The sequence below is a fragment of the Moschus berezovskii genome, chromosome 7 (assembly GCF_049115385.1).
Source record: "Moschus berezovskii isolate FMDL1 chromosome 7, NW_MosBer_1.0, whole genome shotgun sequence".
Lineage (NCBI taxonomy): Eukaryota > Metazoa > Chordata > Mammalia > Artiodactyla > Moschidae > Moschus > Moschus berezovskii.
Window position 1 is genome coordinate 81,494,820 of NC_142466.1, and position 19,517 is coordinate 81,514,336.

At 44.6% G+C, this 19,517-nt stretch overlaps 1 protein-coding gene across 2 annotated transcripts in view; it reads right to left on the reverse strand.

Annotated features, from left to right (window-relative positions):
• Positions 1–16,899, reverse strand: part of ADRA1A (adrenoceptor alpha 1A) — a 120,882-nt gene extending 103,983 nt beyond the window's left edge. Inside the window, exons 1-2 of one of the 2 annotated variants that reach the window (XM_055427262.2) lie at positions 16,468–16,897; positions 13,683–15,219 (exon numbers count right to left, since the gene is read on the reverse strand). In XM_055427262.2, coding sequence (XP_055283237.1) covers positions 13,683–14,565 — 883 coding nt within the window. In that variant the 5' untranslated portion in view covers positions 14,566–15,219; positions 16,468–16,897. Of the gene's footprint in view, positions 1–13,682; positions 15,220–16,467 lie in introns of both variants that reach the window. The other variant, XM_088838051.1, reaches the window with a different exon arrangement.
• Between the last annotated feature and the right edge of the window lie 2,618 nt (positions 16,900–19,517).

Below are 19,517 nucleotides of genomic sequence, written 5' to 3' on the forward strand. Positions count from 1 at the left end.
AGAAGAAAACAGATTATCAAATCTGACAATCAAAATAGACCACTATCCATGGAAGAAATAGAAAACAGTCTCCAAGAGCTGCTTCCATAAAAGGTGTTATACCCAGATGTTTTATGGGAAAGTTCTTTCAGACCTTCAAGGAACACATAATTCTTATGCTATTTAAATTGTTACAGATAGTAGAAAAAAAAGAAAAGTGTCGCAATTCATTTTATAAAGCTAACATAATCTTGAAACCAAAAAAGGAACAAAAACACCACTGTAAAATAAAAAAATATATTCATTTCGCATAGAAATATAGATGCAAACCAGAAATAAAATATTTAGTAGAATGTAGCAACATAAAAAAGAATAATACCACTGATCAGCTAGAATTTAATCCAAGAATACATGATTGGTTATTACTAGGAAATAAAATTTATCAACTCAATGTCAATGAAAACTATTATATTGATGCATATTAAAAAGGCAACATTTGATAAAATTAAAAATTCATTTTGATAAAATTGTTCTATGAACTGTAGAAAGATAATTCCTTGATATGATGAAGGGGATTGATCTAAAAACCAACAGTGTCATATCTAATGATGAAATACCAAAGCAGTATTTCCCAACTTCTTTGTAACAATCATTTTTCAAGAACATGTTAGTAAGTGTGATTAAAAGGTAAGTGTAAACAATAGTCAAAAAATAATTTGGGAAGTAAATGGAGAAATGTTATATTTTTTATTGAAGTATAGTTGACTTACATATATCATGCTTCTTAACAGGAGGTCTCAGTGTGATAAAGATGGTGCCTTTCAAATTGATCTATATATCCAAAAATTATGAATAACATGTGACAGGATTTGTGTATGTATGTATGACAGCATGTATGTGTACAGTGGTATTGGTGGAGTAGGAGATGTAACTTGACAAAATGAGCTCAGCCTTCTCCTGGAAGAATGAACATGCAAAGGCAGATAAAATAATGTTTAAAAATAATATTCATCCAGGTGCCTTCACCCCCAAAATATGAAAGTGTATTATGAAACCACAGAAGCTAAAACAATGTAGCAGTAATAGCAGAGAGACAGATAAATGTAGCAGAAGTGGTAGTTCCAAAATAGATTCAAGATTCTTCCTAATGCAACCAAGGTAGTTTCCCAAAGAAGATGGGAAAGGATAGATTATTCAAAAAGTCTTTCATGAGTATCTAGCTGGGGACTTCCTTGGTGGTCCAGTGGTTAAGACTTCGCCTTTGAATGCAGGGAGTGTGGGTTCAATCTGCTTAGGGAGCAATGATCTTACATACCTCAGGGCCAAGAAACCAAAACATAGACAGAAGCAATAGTTTTTTTTTTTAATATTGTAACAAATTCAATAAAGACTTTAAAAATGGTCCATGTAAAAATCTTTTTAAAAAAGAAAATCTGGCTAGCCATTTCAACATAAATACAGTTAGACATCATCTACCAAAACACAAAACTAAATTCCAGGTAGATGATAAATGATGCTCTAAAAGAACTAGGAGAAAATAGAGGTTACCTGAGTTACATGGGGGAAGATCTCTCCAAGGGTCCCTTAGAAGGCACAATCCATGAAGAATCGTTAAAATACGAGACTACATAAAAAGTTTAAAAGTCTATGTATTTGTAAAAAGACAAAAAGGATAAAATGCAAAAAAAAATCAATGAGAATAATAGTTGCTAAATATGTATAAAGATTATAAAATTGTTAAATATCCCTCGTCTTTATCCCCTTTTTAGTAAACCTATACCTCTCTCGGAGAAGGCAATGGCAAGCCACTCCAGTACTCTTGCCTAGAAAATCCCATGGATGGAGGAGCCTGGTAGGCTGCAGTCCGTGGGGTCGCTAAGGGTCGGACACGACTGAGCGACTTCACTTTCACTTTTCACTTTCACACATTGGAGAAGGAAATGGCAACCCACTCCAGTGTTCTTGCCTGGAGAATCCCAGGGACGGGGGAGCCTGGTGGGCTTCTGTCTATGGGGTCACACAGAGTCGGACACGACTGAAGTGACTTAGCAGCAGCACCATACCTCTCTCTGCCTGCATGGAGGAGGAGGAGTATGTGGTTCAAAGGAGGGTCCCTTTTAGCCAGAAAAAGGAAGGGAAAGCTTTCTGTATCTACCCTCCACAGGTGGACAGTGGGGGGAAGTGGAGAAGGAGGACGTGCAAAGAGAAAGCCTGGTGCTCCCGAACTTCCCTCTTGACAAGCACTGCAGAGGCTGTTAAGAAGACAGAGGTGGAAATGAAGGTGACTTTTCCCACTCTCCATCCTGGCATCTGGGAGATGGCGCAAGAGGGCTATTACATCTGCTAAAGTCCCAGCCTGTGTAGCGGTGGTGCAGAAGAGTAGGTGTGGGTTGGCACAAATGTTTGGTGTGGTGTGGTGTGGTATGGTGAAGTATGGTGAGGTGTGGTGTGAGTGGTGTGGACTTGGAGGAACCCATAGGGCTCTCCATGCCTTCAGACAATGATGAAACATCATCGAGAATTTAGCTCAGGAGCCTGTGAATAGTGACCAAGCAGGCTGTTACAGACAAAGTGACTCCTTGGCCAATGGCAATAGAACAAGCATCACCCCAGCCAGGAACCAAATGGAGGCAAAACAGATAAACCTATAGTGACTTAAGTGGGCTGGGTCATCAGGTGGGGCAACTGTCTGTGGGTGAGCACCTTCAGACTCATTGGGGACAGCTGTGTGATGGCTAGGGACTGGCACCTGGGGCTAGCCACTAGACTAAAACAACATCCCCAGTGCTGGAAACAAAATCACCATGAGAGATCAACCTGTTGCTGCTGCTGCTGCTAAGTCGCTTCAGTCGTGTCCAACTCTGTGTGACCCCATAGATGGCAGCCTACCAGGCTCCTCCATCCATGGGATTTTCCAGGCAAGAGTACTGGAGTGGGTTGCCATTGCCTTCTCCCAAGAGATCAACCTGCTGCTGCTGCTGCTAGTCACTTCAGTCGTGTCCGACTCTGTGTGACCCCATAGACAGAAGCCCACCAGGCTTTCCCGTCCCTGGGATTTTCCAGGCAAGAACACTGGAGTGGGTTGCCATTTCCTTCTCCAACGTGTGAAAGTGAAAAGTGAAAGTGAAGTCGCTCAGTCGTGTCCGACCCTTAGCGACCCCACGGACTGCAGCCTACCAGACTCCTCCATCCATGGGATTTTCTAGGCAAGAGTACTGGAGTGGCTTGCCATTGCCTTCTCCGAGAGATCAACCTAGGACCTGATAATTTCCTATTACCCACTACCCCAATAACCATAACGTGTGCCCCTAATTAACAATTTAGCAGGCAAACCTGCAATGCTGAGTTATCCAAGAGATGCTGAGTATATAAAGATGCTGCTTAAATGATTGGATTTGACTGAACTTACTGCTGCTGCTAAGTCACTTCAATCGTGTCCGACTCTGTGCGACCCCATAGACGGAAGCCCACCAGGCTCCCCCATCCCTGGGATTCTCCAGGCAAGAACACTGGAGTGGGTTGCCATTTCCTTCTCCAATGTGTGAAAGTGAAAAGTGAAAGTGAAGTCAGTCAGTCGTGTCCGACCCTTAGCGACCCCACAGACTACAGCCAACCAGGCTCCTCCATCCATGGGATTTTCTAGGCAAGAGTACTGGAGTGGCTTGCCATTGCCTTCTCCGGACTGAACTTACTAGGTTTAACTAAAAGTGTGTGTGTGTGTGTGTGTGTGTGTGTGTGTGTGTGTGTGTGTCTCCCCTGGGAGTTCATGAAAAAGATCACATCAGTTTTTGAAAAATAAAGAAGCTATATTTTCTCAGCACGTCTGAATATAGCATGAGAAAACTGGCAACCCAGGACATATAGTAATAAGTGATTAATATGGTCAATGTATACAATAAACTTACAAATGGAAAAGAAGTAAAACTCAGTGGCTTAACAAAAAAGTGGCCAAAGAGCACAGATGAGCGATTTCACAATACAAAATTGAAATAGAAATGACTGATATGGGGGGAGTGGATTTCAAATATAAAAATATGGGGGGAATTTCAAATAATAAATAAAAATGTAGTTTCAAGATGAAAAGCCACTATTCACATGTCCAGATGGAAAACCAAGTCAAAGGACTAAAAGACAGTGAACCTGTCCAATGAGGAAAATGCCTTAGGAAAAATTCTCCCGCCTGAACCTGAAACCACGAAATAAGAAAACACAGCAATACCTAGGTCACTAAGTGGTGTCTCTTTCACAGTACTGACTTGCCTGTATGCAGCTGGTTTAAAAGAGTCAGTTATTGTTCAAAGCTTTGTTAGAACTCATCGTAGACATCTTCTGAGCCTGAGGCACATTCTTTTGAATATGATGGTAAATCTCCAACGACAGATTCGTCTTGTGGAAAGAGCCACAATTAATTTAAAGCCAAGTCTGGTTAGACTATTTGTGATCAGGGAAAGCTTTTCTCGTAAATCTGCTCTGGAGGCAATGACACAAGAGGCATTTGAGAACTCTATGGCAGCTTGCGGAAATAAATATTTTCAGCCTCTAGTGAGAAGGATCCTATTTGGCAAGGTATCTCTCACCTGTCCTGGGTCAATGTCTCCCAACTGGTCTAGCCAGTCTTCTTTTCGCTAAGCCTTTGATAATTTAAAATATAAACTTGATCATGTCACATCCTTGATCCTGGTCATCTTCAAATAAAAACACAAACTCATAAAAATGACCCTAAAGGCTTATTTGGTTAGCTCCCTTTTTCTCCAGCTTCAGCCCAGTCTTATCAGAGTCTTTATCCATCTCATTCCCTCCAGTCTCCTTTTAGCCAATGAACAGCTCCTTGGTCTACAGATCTCAGCCCCAAAGATCAAGGTCAAGAAGGTCCTTCCCAGCAAGCCTATTCTACCTCTTGCCTAGGGTCACTCTTATCCACAGTACATGTTTCCAAGGTACCACTCCATCCTTTTCCTTGTACACAGTTTTGGCATTTTTATGTGGTTATCTGACTCATGTCTATCTCCTCAGGGAGATTAGAAGCCTGCAAGAAGGCAAACACCCAGGTTGTTTTTACATGGTTACATTTCATAAAGCCCAATATATGGGACATTCTCGATAAGTAACTGGAAGATGAGTGAGAAATGCTGCCTGATACAGTTGTGAGGAAGATGTACTGGAAGATGGTTGCAATAATCCCCCCATCCCTTTGCGAATCTGCTCTCCCACCAGGAGGTGAGTCTGTTTCCTTCCCCTTGAAGGTATACTGGCTTCGGTGACTTGGTTTTCCTCCAGAATGAGGCAGCAGTGACCCTGGGCCAGGTCTGGGTCTTGTGCTTCAGAAGCCTGGAAGTTTCTGCCCTGATTCTCTTGGAGAGAAGTGCCACACTGCAGGAGAGCTGGCTTCAACTACTGGGGGAAGAGCGACCACCAACTGTAACATCCCGACAGCCCAATAAACTAGACCTTGACTCATAACTGCCCTACAGTTGCAGGCCATAGCAGGATTGTTGCCTTAAGTTACTAAGTTTTGAAATGATTTGTGGTGCAACAAGGGGCTTCCCCCATGGCTCAGCTCATAAAGAACTTGCCTGCCAATGCAGGAGATGCAAGAGATATAAGCTTAATCCTTGGGTCAAGAAGATCCCCTAGAGAAGGAAATGATAATCCTTGGAGAAGAAAATAGCAACTTACTCCAGTATTCTTGCCTGGGAAATCCCATGGACAGAGGAGCCTGGGGGCCACAGTCCATGAGGTCACAAAGAGTTGGACACGACTTCACACACACACCTACCTATGTGATGCAGCTAGAGTAACTGAAAAACTGGTCTCTTATCTTAAAGTCAAAGTGGTTCTTAGATTCCCTCCACACCATTATCTCTCAGAGTCAGCCTTTTCTGTAAGAATCAGGGGCCTGTTCTTTTGTACCTGCAGCAAAGAAATGCAATTTCTAACTGGCCTGGGCATCCACAAGCATCATTCTATGTCATTATGTGCACTCACCCCTTTTTCTTGCTACTTTTCACATATCACCATCTGAAACTTGCTATGTATTGAATTGTACAGATTTTCAGCTCCACTAGGGCAAGGATTTGTCTTTATCTCCAGGGATTCTCTAGCTACCTGACACATAGGAGATGCTCAATGAAATTTTGCTGAATGAATAAATGACTATGCTTTACTGCTTCCACCTGGTAATCATCTTGCCTGCACTGCCTTCTCCTGGACACTCCATCTTAAAACATATTCTCCCTCCTTACCATGTGCTGTCTTTTTTAAAAAAAACCTCTAAACTTTAAAAAAAATATTTTTTAATTGGCCACACCATGTGGCATGTGAGATCTTAGTTCCCTGACCAGGGATCAAACCCACAGACTCTACAGTAGAAGCACAGCATCTTAACCAATGGACTTCCAGGGAAGTTGCTGTGCTGTCTTTTTTTATTTTAAAATAATTCTCAAATAGTAATGTCCATCTGAACCACAGCTCAGCCCAGTGCTCTCTCCTTTCATTCAGAGTTAATAGCAATGGCTCAGTGCAATAATATTACTTATTTTGAATTTAAATCAGATGTGTCCAGAGTTCTGATGCATATAACCAAGTGTTCAGTAAATGCTTTCCCCCTCATCCCCTTCTTTCTGATCCTTTCTTTTGCCCAGACCTCCAAAGGCATCCACTCTTCATGGCAACACCCCACATCAACATATGTCAGTAATTGTGAAATGTATGAATTCAGATAAGATTAACATTTATTGCCATTTGCTCTGTGCTAGGTGCTATACTAGGCAGCTGACCCATATACCATCCCATATTTTACAAAAAAAGAAAGCCTAGGTTGAAATCTCAGGTCAATACTTTCTCCATCCAGCACACTGCCTTTGGTACCAGTCAGCTCTAGACAAAAGAATGTAATAGGCAAAGATTAAAACACACTCCAGGTCCCAAGGTTCCTTGAGGCACAGTTTATACCCTTCCTTCTTTCATATGTTGAAGGCTAACAGCTTCATATTCTCTTTATTTAGCTTCACGATCAAAACTTGTTTTCTAAGAACATTCACTCTAGGACTTCCCTGGTGGTCCAGTGGTTAAGAATCCACCTGCCAATGCAGGGGACATGGGTTCAATCCCTGGTCTAGGAAGATCCCACATGCCTTGGAGCAACTGAGCCCTTGCTCTAGACCCCACGAGCTGAAACTTCTGAAGACTGTGTGCCCTAGAGCACATGCTCCACAACAAGAGAAGCCAATGCAAAGGGAAGTCCACTCACTGGAACTAGAGAAAGTCCCTGCACAGCAGAAAAGACTAAGCACAACCAAAAATAATAAAAATAAATAAGCAAAATAAAATTAAAAAATTCACTCTAAGGTATAAATGACTGATCATTACATCAAGTGTGATCTCCCTCCCCTGAAGGGGTTCTCAGTTTCGGGCAAATATTTAGGATATGGGAAGAAGACAAGGCTAGCAAGACTTAGACTTGAAGGCAGAAAAGTCAGATTTCTACCTGTAATCGGGCAACCAACCCAGCCCTGGTGAGGAAGAACTGAGGAGAGAGTGAAGTGTGGAGTCCATGGGGAGACAGAGCCTTCTCACAAATCCAGAGGGGCCTTCAGCAATGAGATGGGAGGTCCCCCCTCACCTGATTATCCTGGTCTGGTTCCTGCACAGGTAGGTGCTTCATCCCTCAGCTTTGCACAGTACACCCACCCCTGCTCTGGTTTTAGTTTCCAAGCCCTATGTCCTCTGGCAGCTGAGGGCAAACCCATAAGCTCTCTTCCCAAGAGACTACTTGTTGTACTTAAGAGCTCATGTCCCTTGGGTATAATAACATAATGGCATATTTATTCTTCTCTCCACATTTTGCATGAAAAATATACTTAAGATAGTTACTAAAAACAATGTCTCACTGATGGCTCACAAGATGTAGTGCAGTCTTCAAGTCCCTGCTTAGTCAACTGCGATATGTCTAGATGCTTCTCTAGTGATTTCCAGACATCATTCACTGTTATATTCCTTAGCATTTGTAATATCACTTTGAGGACCAATCTCACATATTTGTGATCATCATTTTCAATGATGATCCTTAACTAGACTGTGAAACCCTTGAGGGCAGAGTCTGTGCTTTGGTCAACTTTTTGTTCTAACACAGTGCCTGGCATTTATTATACAGCCAATCACTCTGGGAAGAAACAATGTCTTACTTGTTTGGTGTCAGAAAGAAGCTGTGGACCATAGATCTGGTAGGTTTGGTGATCTTGTGCCCATTTTCACTTCAACGTTACCAGCTTCCCAAGACAGCAGATCCACAAGAGAAGCTCTGATAAGACCAGAGTCTCCTTTCCCCTAGATGGACTCAAGATCCAGTCTATCACGCTCATCATCTTGGATAGCTAAGTCACCATTGGAAGTCCCAAACTCCCAGTCACCCATCCTTATCTGAGCTGTTCCCCCCATCTGGCTCTGTATGACCCCTAATCTGATCTAGGAGCCTCAGGAGATGTAGTTCGATTTCTGGGTCTAGAAGATCCCCTGAAAGAGGAAATGTCAACTCACTCCAGTATTCTTTCCTGGATAATCCCATGGACAGAGGAGCCTAATGGGCCCCAGTCTATGGGGTCACAAAGAGTCAGACACAACTGAGTGACTGAGCACTCAAACAGCATAATCTGATCTAGCCTATTTTCCTTCACAGTCTCCCCTTCTTTACTTTGGCCCCTAGATATAATCAGTCATCAGCAACACTCCCTGTCATGCCCAGCCTCTTAGCTGTGAGAGACCAGCATTCATCTTTCTTGATTGGTCTTCCTTTAAATATATGACCTTAAGTCTCAAACATGTCCTCAGGACCTCCTGGTGACTCTAGAAAATTTCCATAATCTATTTACTCTCTCACCTCAAAGACTGATCTTTCACATTTTCTTTTACTCCTCAAACTACTCTCACTTCCTATTCCTTCCTCACTCTTAGTTGATGATCTTAATTATTTTTTTTCTTTCCAACTCGATTTATTGAAAATAGGGAATAGAGATACCACAGGACATTTTCATAAACACTTAGATATTTGGTTCATTTCTTTTTAATGATGAGCAGAATTATACAGAAGGGAACCCAAAGAAAGAGATATTAAGCTGATGTGTACTTTTATCTGACTACAATTTGCTCCTGATGTATAAAGTCAGGCTGAAGCCATCAGCATTATCTACATCTAAAATTTGACTCTTACAATGATGCTTTTGGCTTGGTAGGAACATTTGCTTCTTAAAAACGAATGTTTTCTATTCTCTTAGTCATTATGAAATTAAAATCAGTTTAGTTTTAAAAATACATAAATTTCACCAATTTTGAGATGACCATGAGTCTTATTTCATGGAGAACATGCATGTATTTGGAAGTGATCTTGACCTTTCCCCTCCTTACCTACTGCCTCTGTGCTCATACACTCTGGCTTCCCCATCATTTTCAAACCCTCTTGTCTCCTCCCTTGCCTGTACCATTAGGATCTCCCTATGCCATCATTTCCATCAGAAAATAAACATGATATCCTATCTTCCACCTTTGAAAATTTTCTCTAGATCCTTATAGCTACACTGCCTTTCCCTGTTCCACAGTCTAGCAAAACCCTTCCACTTCACCTTTCAGCCTCTCAAAAGAGTACACAATCAGGCTTTCATCTCCATCACTCCACTGAAACTACTGTCCTCAAAGAAAGTGTTAGCTGCTCAGTTGTGTCTGACCCTTTGTGACCCAATGGACTATAGCCCACCAGGCTCCTCTGTCCATGGGATTCTCCAGGCAAGAATACTGGAGTGGGTTGCCATTTCCTTCAGGACTTCCTCATATCACCAAAGACCTCTACAAGGCAAGTCCAAAGTGGATTCCCAGTCCTCCTCTGACTTGGTCCAGCAACTGCATGTGACAGCTGATGACTCCTGCCTTCATGAAACATCTCCATTCAGTTTCTGGGACACCACCTTCTTCTACCTCCCTGGCCACTCCTTCTCAGCTTCTTTTGCTGATCATTTATCTTCCTTTTCCTGACCCTCAAATATCAGGATCCAAGGCTCAGTCTTCATCTATCTTTTCTCTCCACACTTTCTCACTTGCATATCCTTCCATTTCTGTGGAAATATGTTGATGTGTCCCAAGTTTATATCATAAACTTGGATAAACATAAATAGCTTCCCCTCTTAGCTCCAAATACATGCATGTAACTGCCTACTTGACATATCTACTTACGCATCTAATAGACACTTCTCAGCATGGACCGTATAAAATAAGCACTTGCACTTCACATTCCTGCCAGCCCCTTACCACCCCATCAATCTTTAGTTTCTCCAATCTCAGGAAATACTACTATTTACCCAGTTGTTAGGGCCCCAAACCCAGAAGTTGTCTCTACTCCTCTTTTTTCTTCATATTCTATGTCCAAACTTGTCAGTTCTATCTCTGAAATAAGTGCCTAATGGGAGTACATCAAGGCTGTATATTGTCACCCTGCTTATTTAACTTACATGCAGAGTACATCGTGAGAAACCCTGGGCTGGAAGAAGCACAAGCTGGAATCAAGATTGCTGGGGAAAATATCAATAACCTCAGATATGCAGATGACACTACCCTTATGGCAGAAAGTAAAGAAGAACTAAAGAGCCTCTTGATGAAAGAGGAGAGTGAAAAAGTTGGCTTAAAGCTCAACATTCAGAAAACTAAGATCCTGGCATCCGGTCCCATCACTTCATGGCAAATAGATGGGGAAACAGTGGAAACAGTGGCTGACTTTATTTTTTCGAGCTCCAAAATTTCATGGCTTCAGATGGTGACTGTAGCCATGAAATTAAAAGATGCTTACTCCTTGGAAGGAAAGTTATGACCAACCTAGATAGCATATTACAAAGCAGAGACATTACTTTGTCAACAAATTCCGTCTAGTCAAGGCTACGGTTTTTCCAATAGTCATGTATGGATGTGAGAGTTGGACTATAAAGAAAGCTGAGCACTGAAGAATTGATGCTTTTGAACTGTGGTGTTGGAGAAGGAGAGTCCCTTGGACTGCAAGGAGATCCAACCAGTCCATTCTAGAGGAGATCAGTCCTGGGTGTTCATTGGAAGGACTGATGCTAAAGCTGAAACTCCAATACTTTGGCCACCTGATGCGAAGAGCTGACTCACTGGAAAAGACCCTGATGCTGGGAAAGATTGAGGGCAGGAGAAGGGGATGACAGAGGATGAGATGGCTGGATGGCATCATTGACTCAATGGACATGAGTTTGGAAGTTGGTAATGGACAGGGAGGCCTGGCGTGCTATGGTTCATGGGGTTGAAAAGAGTCGGACATGACTGAGCAACTGAATTGAACTGGGATCACTTTGAACCACGCCCACCTGTCTTACCTTAGTATAGGGCTTCCCCACCTTTCCCCCCTTGATGTCTCTAATAGTCTCCTAAGTGGTCTCCCTGTTTCAACTCTTATCTGGGAAACAGCCCTCACTCCTCCCAGCAGCCAGAACCATCCTTTAAAAATATAAGACCAGCCACTAACCTGCTAAAGCCCCTCTGATTGGATGACTTCCCATCACAATTAGAATAATATGCAAATTTTACTTTGGCATAAAAGACAGGTCAGGTTCCTTGCCAGCTCTGCACTGGCTATTCCCTCTGCCCAGAAAAGTCTTCTTCCCAGACTTTGTAAAGCTTGTTCCTCACCTCAGTCAGGTCTCTGCTCAAACATCACCACTTCAGAGAGGACTTTCCATGCCACTCACCACCTTGTCATCCCAGTCTCTATCTTATTATCCTGTTTACTCTTAAAATAGTGCTTGTTAATCCTTGACTTTAAAAGGTATATTTGCTTGTTTTTGTCTATTTTCCCCCAAAGATTGCAAATATGTCAGTGCAAGGACTTTTCTGCCTTGTTCACCCTAAGTGTAGAACAAGTGCTTAATAAATACAGTACTTGACAGGTGAACAGATGCATAACTAAATGTTCAAACTTCAAGAGGAAGGGATGGGATGCAGACGATAGGAAAGGAGGCAGTGGCTCAGGTAAAGAAGGTTGTATAAATACAAGCAAAGCTGTGATGTCACTCTAGAAGCAGAGAATGCAATAATGATGAAAGGCCAGGGAGTGGACTTGGAAGGGCCTCTCAAGCAGCCGTGTTGGGTAGAAATTTCTGCAATGATGGAAATACTCTATATCTCTGCTGTTCAGAGCAGTAGCCGCTGGCCACTTGTGGCTACTGAACACCTGAAATGGTCCAGTGGGACTAAGCAACTGAATACTAATTTTCTTTAATTTTAACTTACATTCAATAGACACATGGGGCTAGTGGTTATGACAGTAGACAGCAAAGCTTTAGAACCTGAAGAATTCCTTCCCCTGACTTGTGATTTTGGGATAATAACATATACCTCACTTAGTTATTGAGAGGACTAATGATATCAAATTGTCAATGTCTGAAACATAGTTAGCCCTCAAAAAATAATAGCTGCAATGACCACACAGTGTTGCCAATAAAAGGACTTTCAGTACACGCCATATAAATTGACCCTAAAGTACAGAAAGACTTTTATGACTTTTTATTGTAATTTTTTGTTTGCTTGAGCTAGTGGATAACCAACCAATTTGTGAGCTCGAGCTACACTCCAGCTCACAAACTAAAAATAGTAAACAACCATTCTGGGTTGTCAGGAAGGCCTTCCAGAGGTAAATGATGAATCCAAGTGCATCAGCTTGCTGACACTGATAATAAACTAATTAGTTTTGACAACAGCTCATTCAGCATTTGTGAAAATTGGATCTGTAACATTACTGTTTGCTTTAATACTTAGTAGTAAAGTAAAGGGGAATGTATTTACTTATTGGAAACAGGATGTTGAATTCTTTAAAGGTTAAACTGTTTTGGAGATATACTTTTTTCTTGCCAGTAGCTCATTATAGTTTCTTCCACACAGAATCCAGAAAACAAAATGAACACAGATATAGAACATAAGCAGACCATTTTCACTAACCCTTAGGAATAATCTAATCTAATAATCAAATTGCACAAGTTTGTTCAGGATAAGCATCATGCTTATTTTTAGGCCAAGAGAATTTGCAGTCCACAGAAGTAGAGGTGAAAGTGACATTCCATTGCCCCTGCCGGCAATGGCAAGCCACTCCAGTACTCTTGTCTAGAAAATCGCATGGACAGAGGAGCTTGCAGTCCATGGGGTCGCTACTAGTTGGACACGGCTGAGCGACCTCACTTTCACTTTTCAGTTTCACACATTGGAGAAGGAAATGGCAACCCACTCCAGTGTTCTTGCCTGGAGAATCCCAGGGATGGCGGAGCCTGGTCGGCTGCCATCAGAGTCAGACACGACTGAAGCGACTTAGCAGCAGCAGCAGCAGCAGCAAGTGCCTGATGGAGGAGACTCAGAGACTTGAAATCCAAGGATGGATGTTTTTAAGTTAAACACAGCATTAATACAAGCTGATGTTCTTATTAAGAAGTACAATTAAACTGCATCTGTGGGAAAACACTTTGCAGTAGTCGGAAAAAGTGCCCTAGGACTGAATACAAGTGAGATTGGAGCAGAAAGGGAATGAAAATTTACTTTTCTACAGGGAAGTCTTTCCTAACTGCCCTCATAGCTTTGTCGTTTGAAATGCAGATCCTTTCTCGTCCACCCATGACTGTGAGTCTAGGATAGCAGAAAGGGGAAGAGCTGATGTAAAGACTTACCAATGGGCATCACTAAGAAAAAAGGCAGCCAGCAGAGGACGAAGCAGCCGACCACGATGCCCAGCGTTTTGGCCGCTTTCTTCTCGCGGGAAAATTTGAGCAGCCTCACGGAGAAGTGCGTCTTGTTCTTGGCGCTGGTCACCCCGCTGCCTCCTACCGGGGCGTTTTTGCGATGGATGCGGAGCGTCACCTGCTCCGAGTCTGACTTGTCGGTCTTGAGGCCCGACTTGAGGCCCCGGCTCTCCCTCTTGGCCACCACGTAGACCCGGCAGTACATGACCAGGATGATGGTCAGAGGCACGTAGAAGGAGCCCAGAGCCGAGAAGAGCACATAGCCCGGCTCCTCGTTGATCTGGCAGATGGTCTCGTCCTCCGGGGCCGGCTGCCTCCAGCCGAAGAGGGGCCCGATGGAGATGACCAAAGAGAGCGCCCAGACGCAGAGCAGGGCCATGAGGCCCCTCTTCTGGGTGACGATGGTGGGGTAACGCAGAGGATAGCTCACGCCGATGTATCGGTCGATGGAGATGATGCAGAGTCCCATGATGGAAGCCGTGCAGCACAGGACGTCCACAGCCGCCCAGACATTGCAGAAGACCCTGCCGAAGGCCCAGTAGCCCAAGATCTCGAAGATAGCGGAGAAGGGCAGCACCGTGGAAGTGAGGAGAAGGTCGGCCACCGCCAAGTTGACGATGTAGTAGTGTGTGACCGAGTGCAGGTGCCGGTGGCAGGCCACAGAAAGGATCACGAGGATGTTCCCCAGCACCCCGAAAAGGATGAGGCCCCCCAAGATCACCCCGAGCAGAATGGCCTTGGAAATGTTCACCGGTGGCGGCGGGTGGGTGCAGTTGGAGCTGTCGGAGGCATTTCCGGAGAGAAACACCATGGTCCCAGCCCCCCGGGGCCGGGGCCGGCAAAGTCCGGCTCTTGAGGGCCACCCCTTGGCGGGCGCGGAGGAGGGGAGCGAGGGAGCGTGGAGTCAAAAGCTCTCAGCTCCCAGGAGCCTCATCTGCTGGGGTTGTCTTGGGGTAAGAGAGAACGTGCAGGGAGGAAGCAACCTCGGCCAGCCCGGGAAACTCTCAGTAGGCCATGCAAAGGGGTAGGGCTTTACAGGCGACATGGCCAGGGGCGCGTGGAGCTGCCAGCCGACCCTCTCCACCCGCAGCGCTGGCCTGGGGCCCCGGCTCCCTCCCTATCCGAGCCTTAGCACGGAGCTCAGGGAGATGCGACGCAAAATGCAATCCCAGAATTATGCGAGTCCCCCTTCCTGCACTGTCCGCTCCGTCCGGGTGAGAAGCTTGAGCATTCTGCACATAACTGGAATTCAAAACTCCAGTCTCCCCCCACAAACCACAAGCAAGTGCTGGTCTGCCGTCGACTCTCAAAGGCGGGGACCATTGGCATCTGGGCGCTTCTCCCCACCCTCAGTTAGACTCGGTGTGGCTGGATTCATGATAGATCGCAGAGCCGAGGGGAAACGCGGATGTGAAATGTTCACCAAGAGCGAGATGGCTGCGGAGCGTAGTTTAACAGCGTTGTCCTGAAAGAGCGCAAAGATATGCAGAGTGTAAGTCAGCCGCCCCGGGGAGCGAGGCCGTGCTAGACGCGGGGTCTGACCCGGCCGAGAGCCCCGCCGACTCTGAGATCCCGAAGCGACCCGTCCTGACGCAGCCCAGCGCGCGGGAGGGGACCGCGAGCCGTGTTCAGCAGCTGGGCACCTGCCCTGGCGCGCTCCTCCTCGCGGCCTCTGGCGGTGTTCAAGGACCGAGGCAAACACACCCCAAGCTCCAGCACGGCCGGCCTGACATTAAAATCTGAAATTAAATTAATTTAAATCTAGCCTGAAATTAAAATCTAGCCCGAGTGGCGCGATTTGAGGCTGAAGGGTATGCCGCGCCGAGCCAAGCTGGTGGAAACCCGGAGGATCTACCCGGTGGCCACTTGCACAGGTTGCTTCGCAGTCACCTGGAGGGGGCGGCCTGGGAGAGGGAGTCGCCGAGACCCGGGGACCGCAGAGGCAGTGCCACGCGCACGCTCACGCCAGAGGAATTCACACTTGAGTGTGCGGAGCGCGCCGGTCTGTCGACCAGTCAAGCTGGCCTGAAAGCCGGGTCCAGAGCAAAGCCCTCGGGACCCAAAGAGGGCTGAACCCGACTCTCAGGTCCGAGAGTCCTTTCCAAGCCACAGGATCAGGGGTCCCGGAGGACTCGAGCCTCTAGCCACGCCCAGGAGGGCCCTGGGGGTTCCGGGGAGGAGTTGGAGCAGGGAGCATCGCTAAGCCTAAGGGGCTTTGCGGGCGGCAGTTACTGCGGCTTTTGTAGGCGTAAAAATCAAGTCCGCGAGCCGGCGGCCAGGGGACGCCTGGTATTTATTTTCCGAGCTGGGGGCCACCGTCTGCGTAAGAAAGGTAGATTTCCATAGCTGCGAGCCGACCACAGGGACTCCGGTGGGAATGCGGGAGAATGGGGACCCACCTTGCGGCTGGGCCCCGAGGCGGGATTCCCTCAGCAAAGGCTTCTGTGAAAATCCCAAGTTCTAGAGCTCACAGGTGATAAGAGAACGCAAGCAACTGCAGAAACCCGTTTCCCCTTACCGCGGAGCGATAAATACGCTGTTAAAAACACACTTGTTAACTAGCAGATAAGTTCCCAGAATACAGGAGGGAAACGCGGTGGGGTGGGGAAGCGAGGTGAAAGACGGAGCAGGAGCTTGGGGAAAGTGGGAGTAGGGTCTCGCCTGGAGGCCCGGGGAGGTTTGCCCTCACCCGCCAGCCCTGCAGCGCACTCACCTGGAGCGCGGATGCAGAGCCACTGGCGCGCGCGCTCCGCGAGAAGTGGAGCGGTCCGCGGTCCCCGGAGCAACTCCGCCGCCTCCTCCCTGCGGGGAGAGGGGACCGTCTCTCCCACCAAACAGTTCCAGGTCGTTTTGCACCCGCTGACTCACCCCTCTACCAGAAACGTCTTTCAGATCCTGGCTCACAGACGCTTTACCTGGAGATTTTAACAATAAAGAAAACAGAAGAAGAAGAAAAAAAAAAATACAGTCAAGCAATAACTCCACCTTCGCCCTTTTAATATTCAGCTCCCCTACATCAGCAAAGACTGGCAAGGAACTTTGCGGCTCTCGCTGACGTAACACAGTCAGTAGCCCCGGCTAGTACCGTAATCTCCTGCTGTTACCGTATTACTCGGCGGTAATAGGCCCTGTGCGTCCACTAGATTTTGTTTTTTATTTTAATTCGTGCCTTTTGCCTTGAGTGAATTAGGTTCTCGCTTTACTTTAAGAAAGTGTGTGAGAGGGGAGGAGGAAGCGGGGAGAAGGAATTTTTTAATTTGTAGTAAATAACTTCTTTATATGATCTGATTTTAAAAATAAAGAAAAATAGACATTTGCCAGACAAGTATTACAGTGCGTATGATGTGTTCAAAGAAATGCCCAGTAGATTTACTTTTGAACAGCTTGATTCAATTAACGCTTGGACTAGGTTCTGTTAAAATCGAAAAGAAGCGTATTATGCCAAATATGCAGGTGAATTATATTATTTGCAGATGTTTTAAGAAGAACGTAAAATCAGAAAAATTCAATAAATCTGATTGTAATAAAATTATAATTCCAGAAGAATAAAGCGAGCATATCTAAACCTTTTGAAATATGATTCATTTCTCATTTCTGCAGACAAGTGGATTAAGAAAGCATGTTGGTTCCACTGCAGTTTCTTACACAGCTTAGTGTTTTTAAAGTGCTATTTATTATTTTCCAGTTTCCATAAGAAAATATATCCTTTAAAAGAGTGCTGTTGTCTAGTCACTAAGTGGTGTCTGACTCTTCTGTGACTCCATGGACTGTAGCCTGACAGGCTACTCTGTACATAGGATTTCCCAGGCAAGAGTGCTGAAGTGGGTTGCTATTTCCTCCTCCAGGGGATCTTCCTGACTCAGGAATCAAATCCGTGTCTCTTGTGTCTCTTGGGCAGGCGGATTCTTTACCACTGGTGTCAGCTGGGAAGGGTGCCACCCCCCAGCCCCCACCCCACCTCCCACACAAAAGAGTATTACTTCTCTTTAATTTTCTTAATGGATGAATGATTAGAGTTTGAATAGTTGACATTGCCAGTTTTATTTACTTTTTTTTCTAATAAATCCCATGTGCTTTTTACCTTACAGTTGAATAAAGTCATCTGTGTTTTGGAATATTGGGAAAATGCCAGAATTTTCTGCATTCTTGATTCCCATCTCCTAAGTCCCCTCCTTTCATTTTTATTGATTCAGACAAAACACTCTGTTTGTAAAATATAGTAGGTTCTGTTAAATCTGGTAACAGAGAGGTAAGTACTTGAATTCCCTCCCTTTTACAGAAGTTTATTATTACCTTTTCAAGGGAAATGTTTGGATGACTTTTTATCATAGCAATATACCTCAAAATATCTCATAGAAATGCTCTTAGGAAGATCAGGGGAGGAGGAAGCAGAGAGAAGGGATTTTTTTTGCTTCATCCAAGACCTAATGTATAGATGACCTCTTTCTTAAAAACAATGCCAATCTACCCCCACATCTATAGGGGTGGTACCGACACTTATCTGGAGAAGGAAACGGCAGCCCACTCCATTATTCTTGCCTGGAGAATCCCATGGACAGAGGAGCCTGGCGGGCTAAAAGTCCATGAGGTCGCAGAGTTGGACACAACTTAGAGACTGAACAACAACAAACAACAACTGACACTTATCACGTTTGATTAGACTTTAATACTATTTGATTAACTTTTTGACTTGACTTTAATGTTATTTTAAAAATAATACACAAATGGCTTTTTCATTCATAAACTGAATTCTATGTTGAAGGAGAAGCAGACATGAGAGGAGACAGGAAATCTGGGTTTGCTCTCATCCTTAAGTCACTTGCTCTCTGAGATATAGTCCCCGGGCTTGGAAAGGCTGTATCAGTTCCCTGAGACTCCTACATCTTATCATCCAATATGTATACAATGTCTGTTCTTCAGAAATCCCACCCACCAGAGGACTATATTACTGTTTAGTTTCTTATCCATTAACCTTTTAGCATGAATGCAAGCTTTCTGGTAAGATCTGTTCCATGGTAGATAAGGATATAGTCTAATCATGAAGAGCAAGTAAAAATTGCTCAACTCTGCAGGGTCAAAATGTACAAAGACTTTGGAACTCTCAATCTCCCATCCCTAACTAACAAGCATACTCACAATCCCAGCCCCCTCAACCAAGTAACCCGTGCCAGCTCTTTATTTCCAGCCTGGCCCCCAGATGGTGCCAGGTAGGTCTTTCAAATCTGCTTCTAAACCTGTGAACATCAACATTTGCTAAACTAACTCTCAGAACCAATCTTTCCGTAGCTAATCACAGACTGGCTAATAGGAAACTATTCATCTCCTTAAAGAATGGTTGACATGGATGCCCCAGAAGATGTTCAGTGAGATCCATGAGAAGGTGCAATGAGGTCAGAGTAGGCTGTGAAGTGGTAAAGGTCTGTTCCTGCCCTCCTGTGAGACCAGGATGAAACTCACTTTCACTTTTTCACTCTGGAGACAGTTAAGAAAGATTGGAAAACAGATCAGGGAAAACTGCTATTTGCTTACAGGAAATCTGTAAGTACAGGAATATCAGGACATCACAATAGTGCATTCAGCTGCCTCAAGCATCAATAATGTGCAGCATATCCAGAAAAAAAAATCTCCTGGCAAATCTTCACATGTGCTGTGGGCTGAAGCCTTCATTCCTATGCAACAGTGGTACACAGTGCACAATGACTTCTGCTTTTCTTTTCCTTTCAGAACTTCCACAGGAATTCTTCTCATTGGTAGACTATAAGC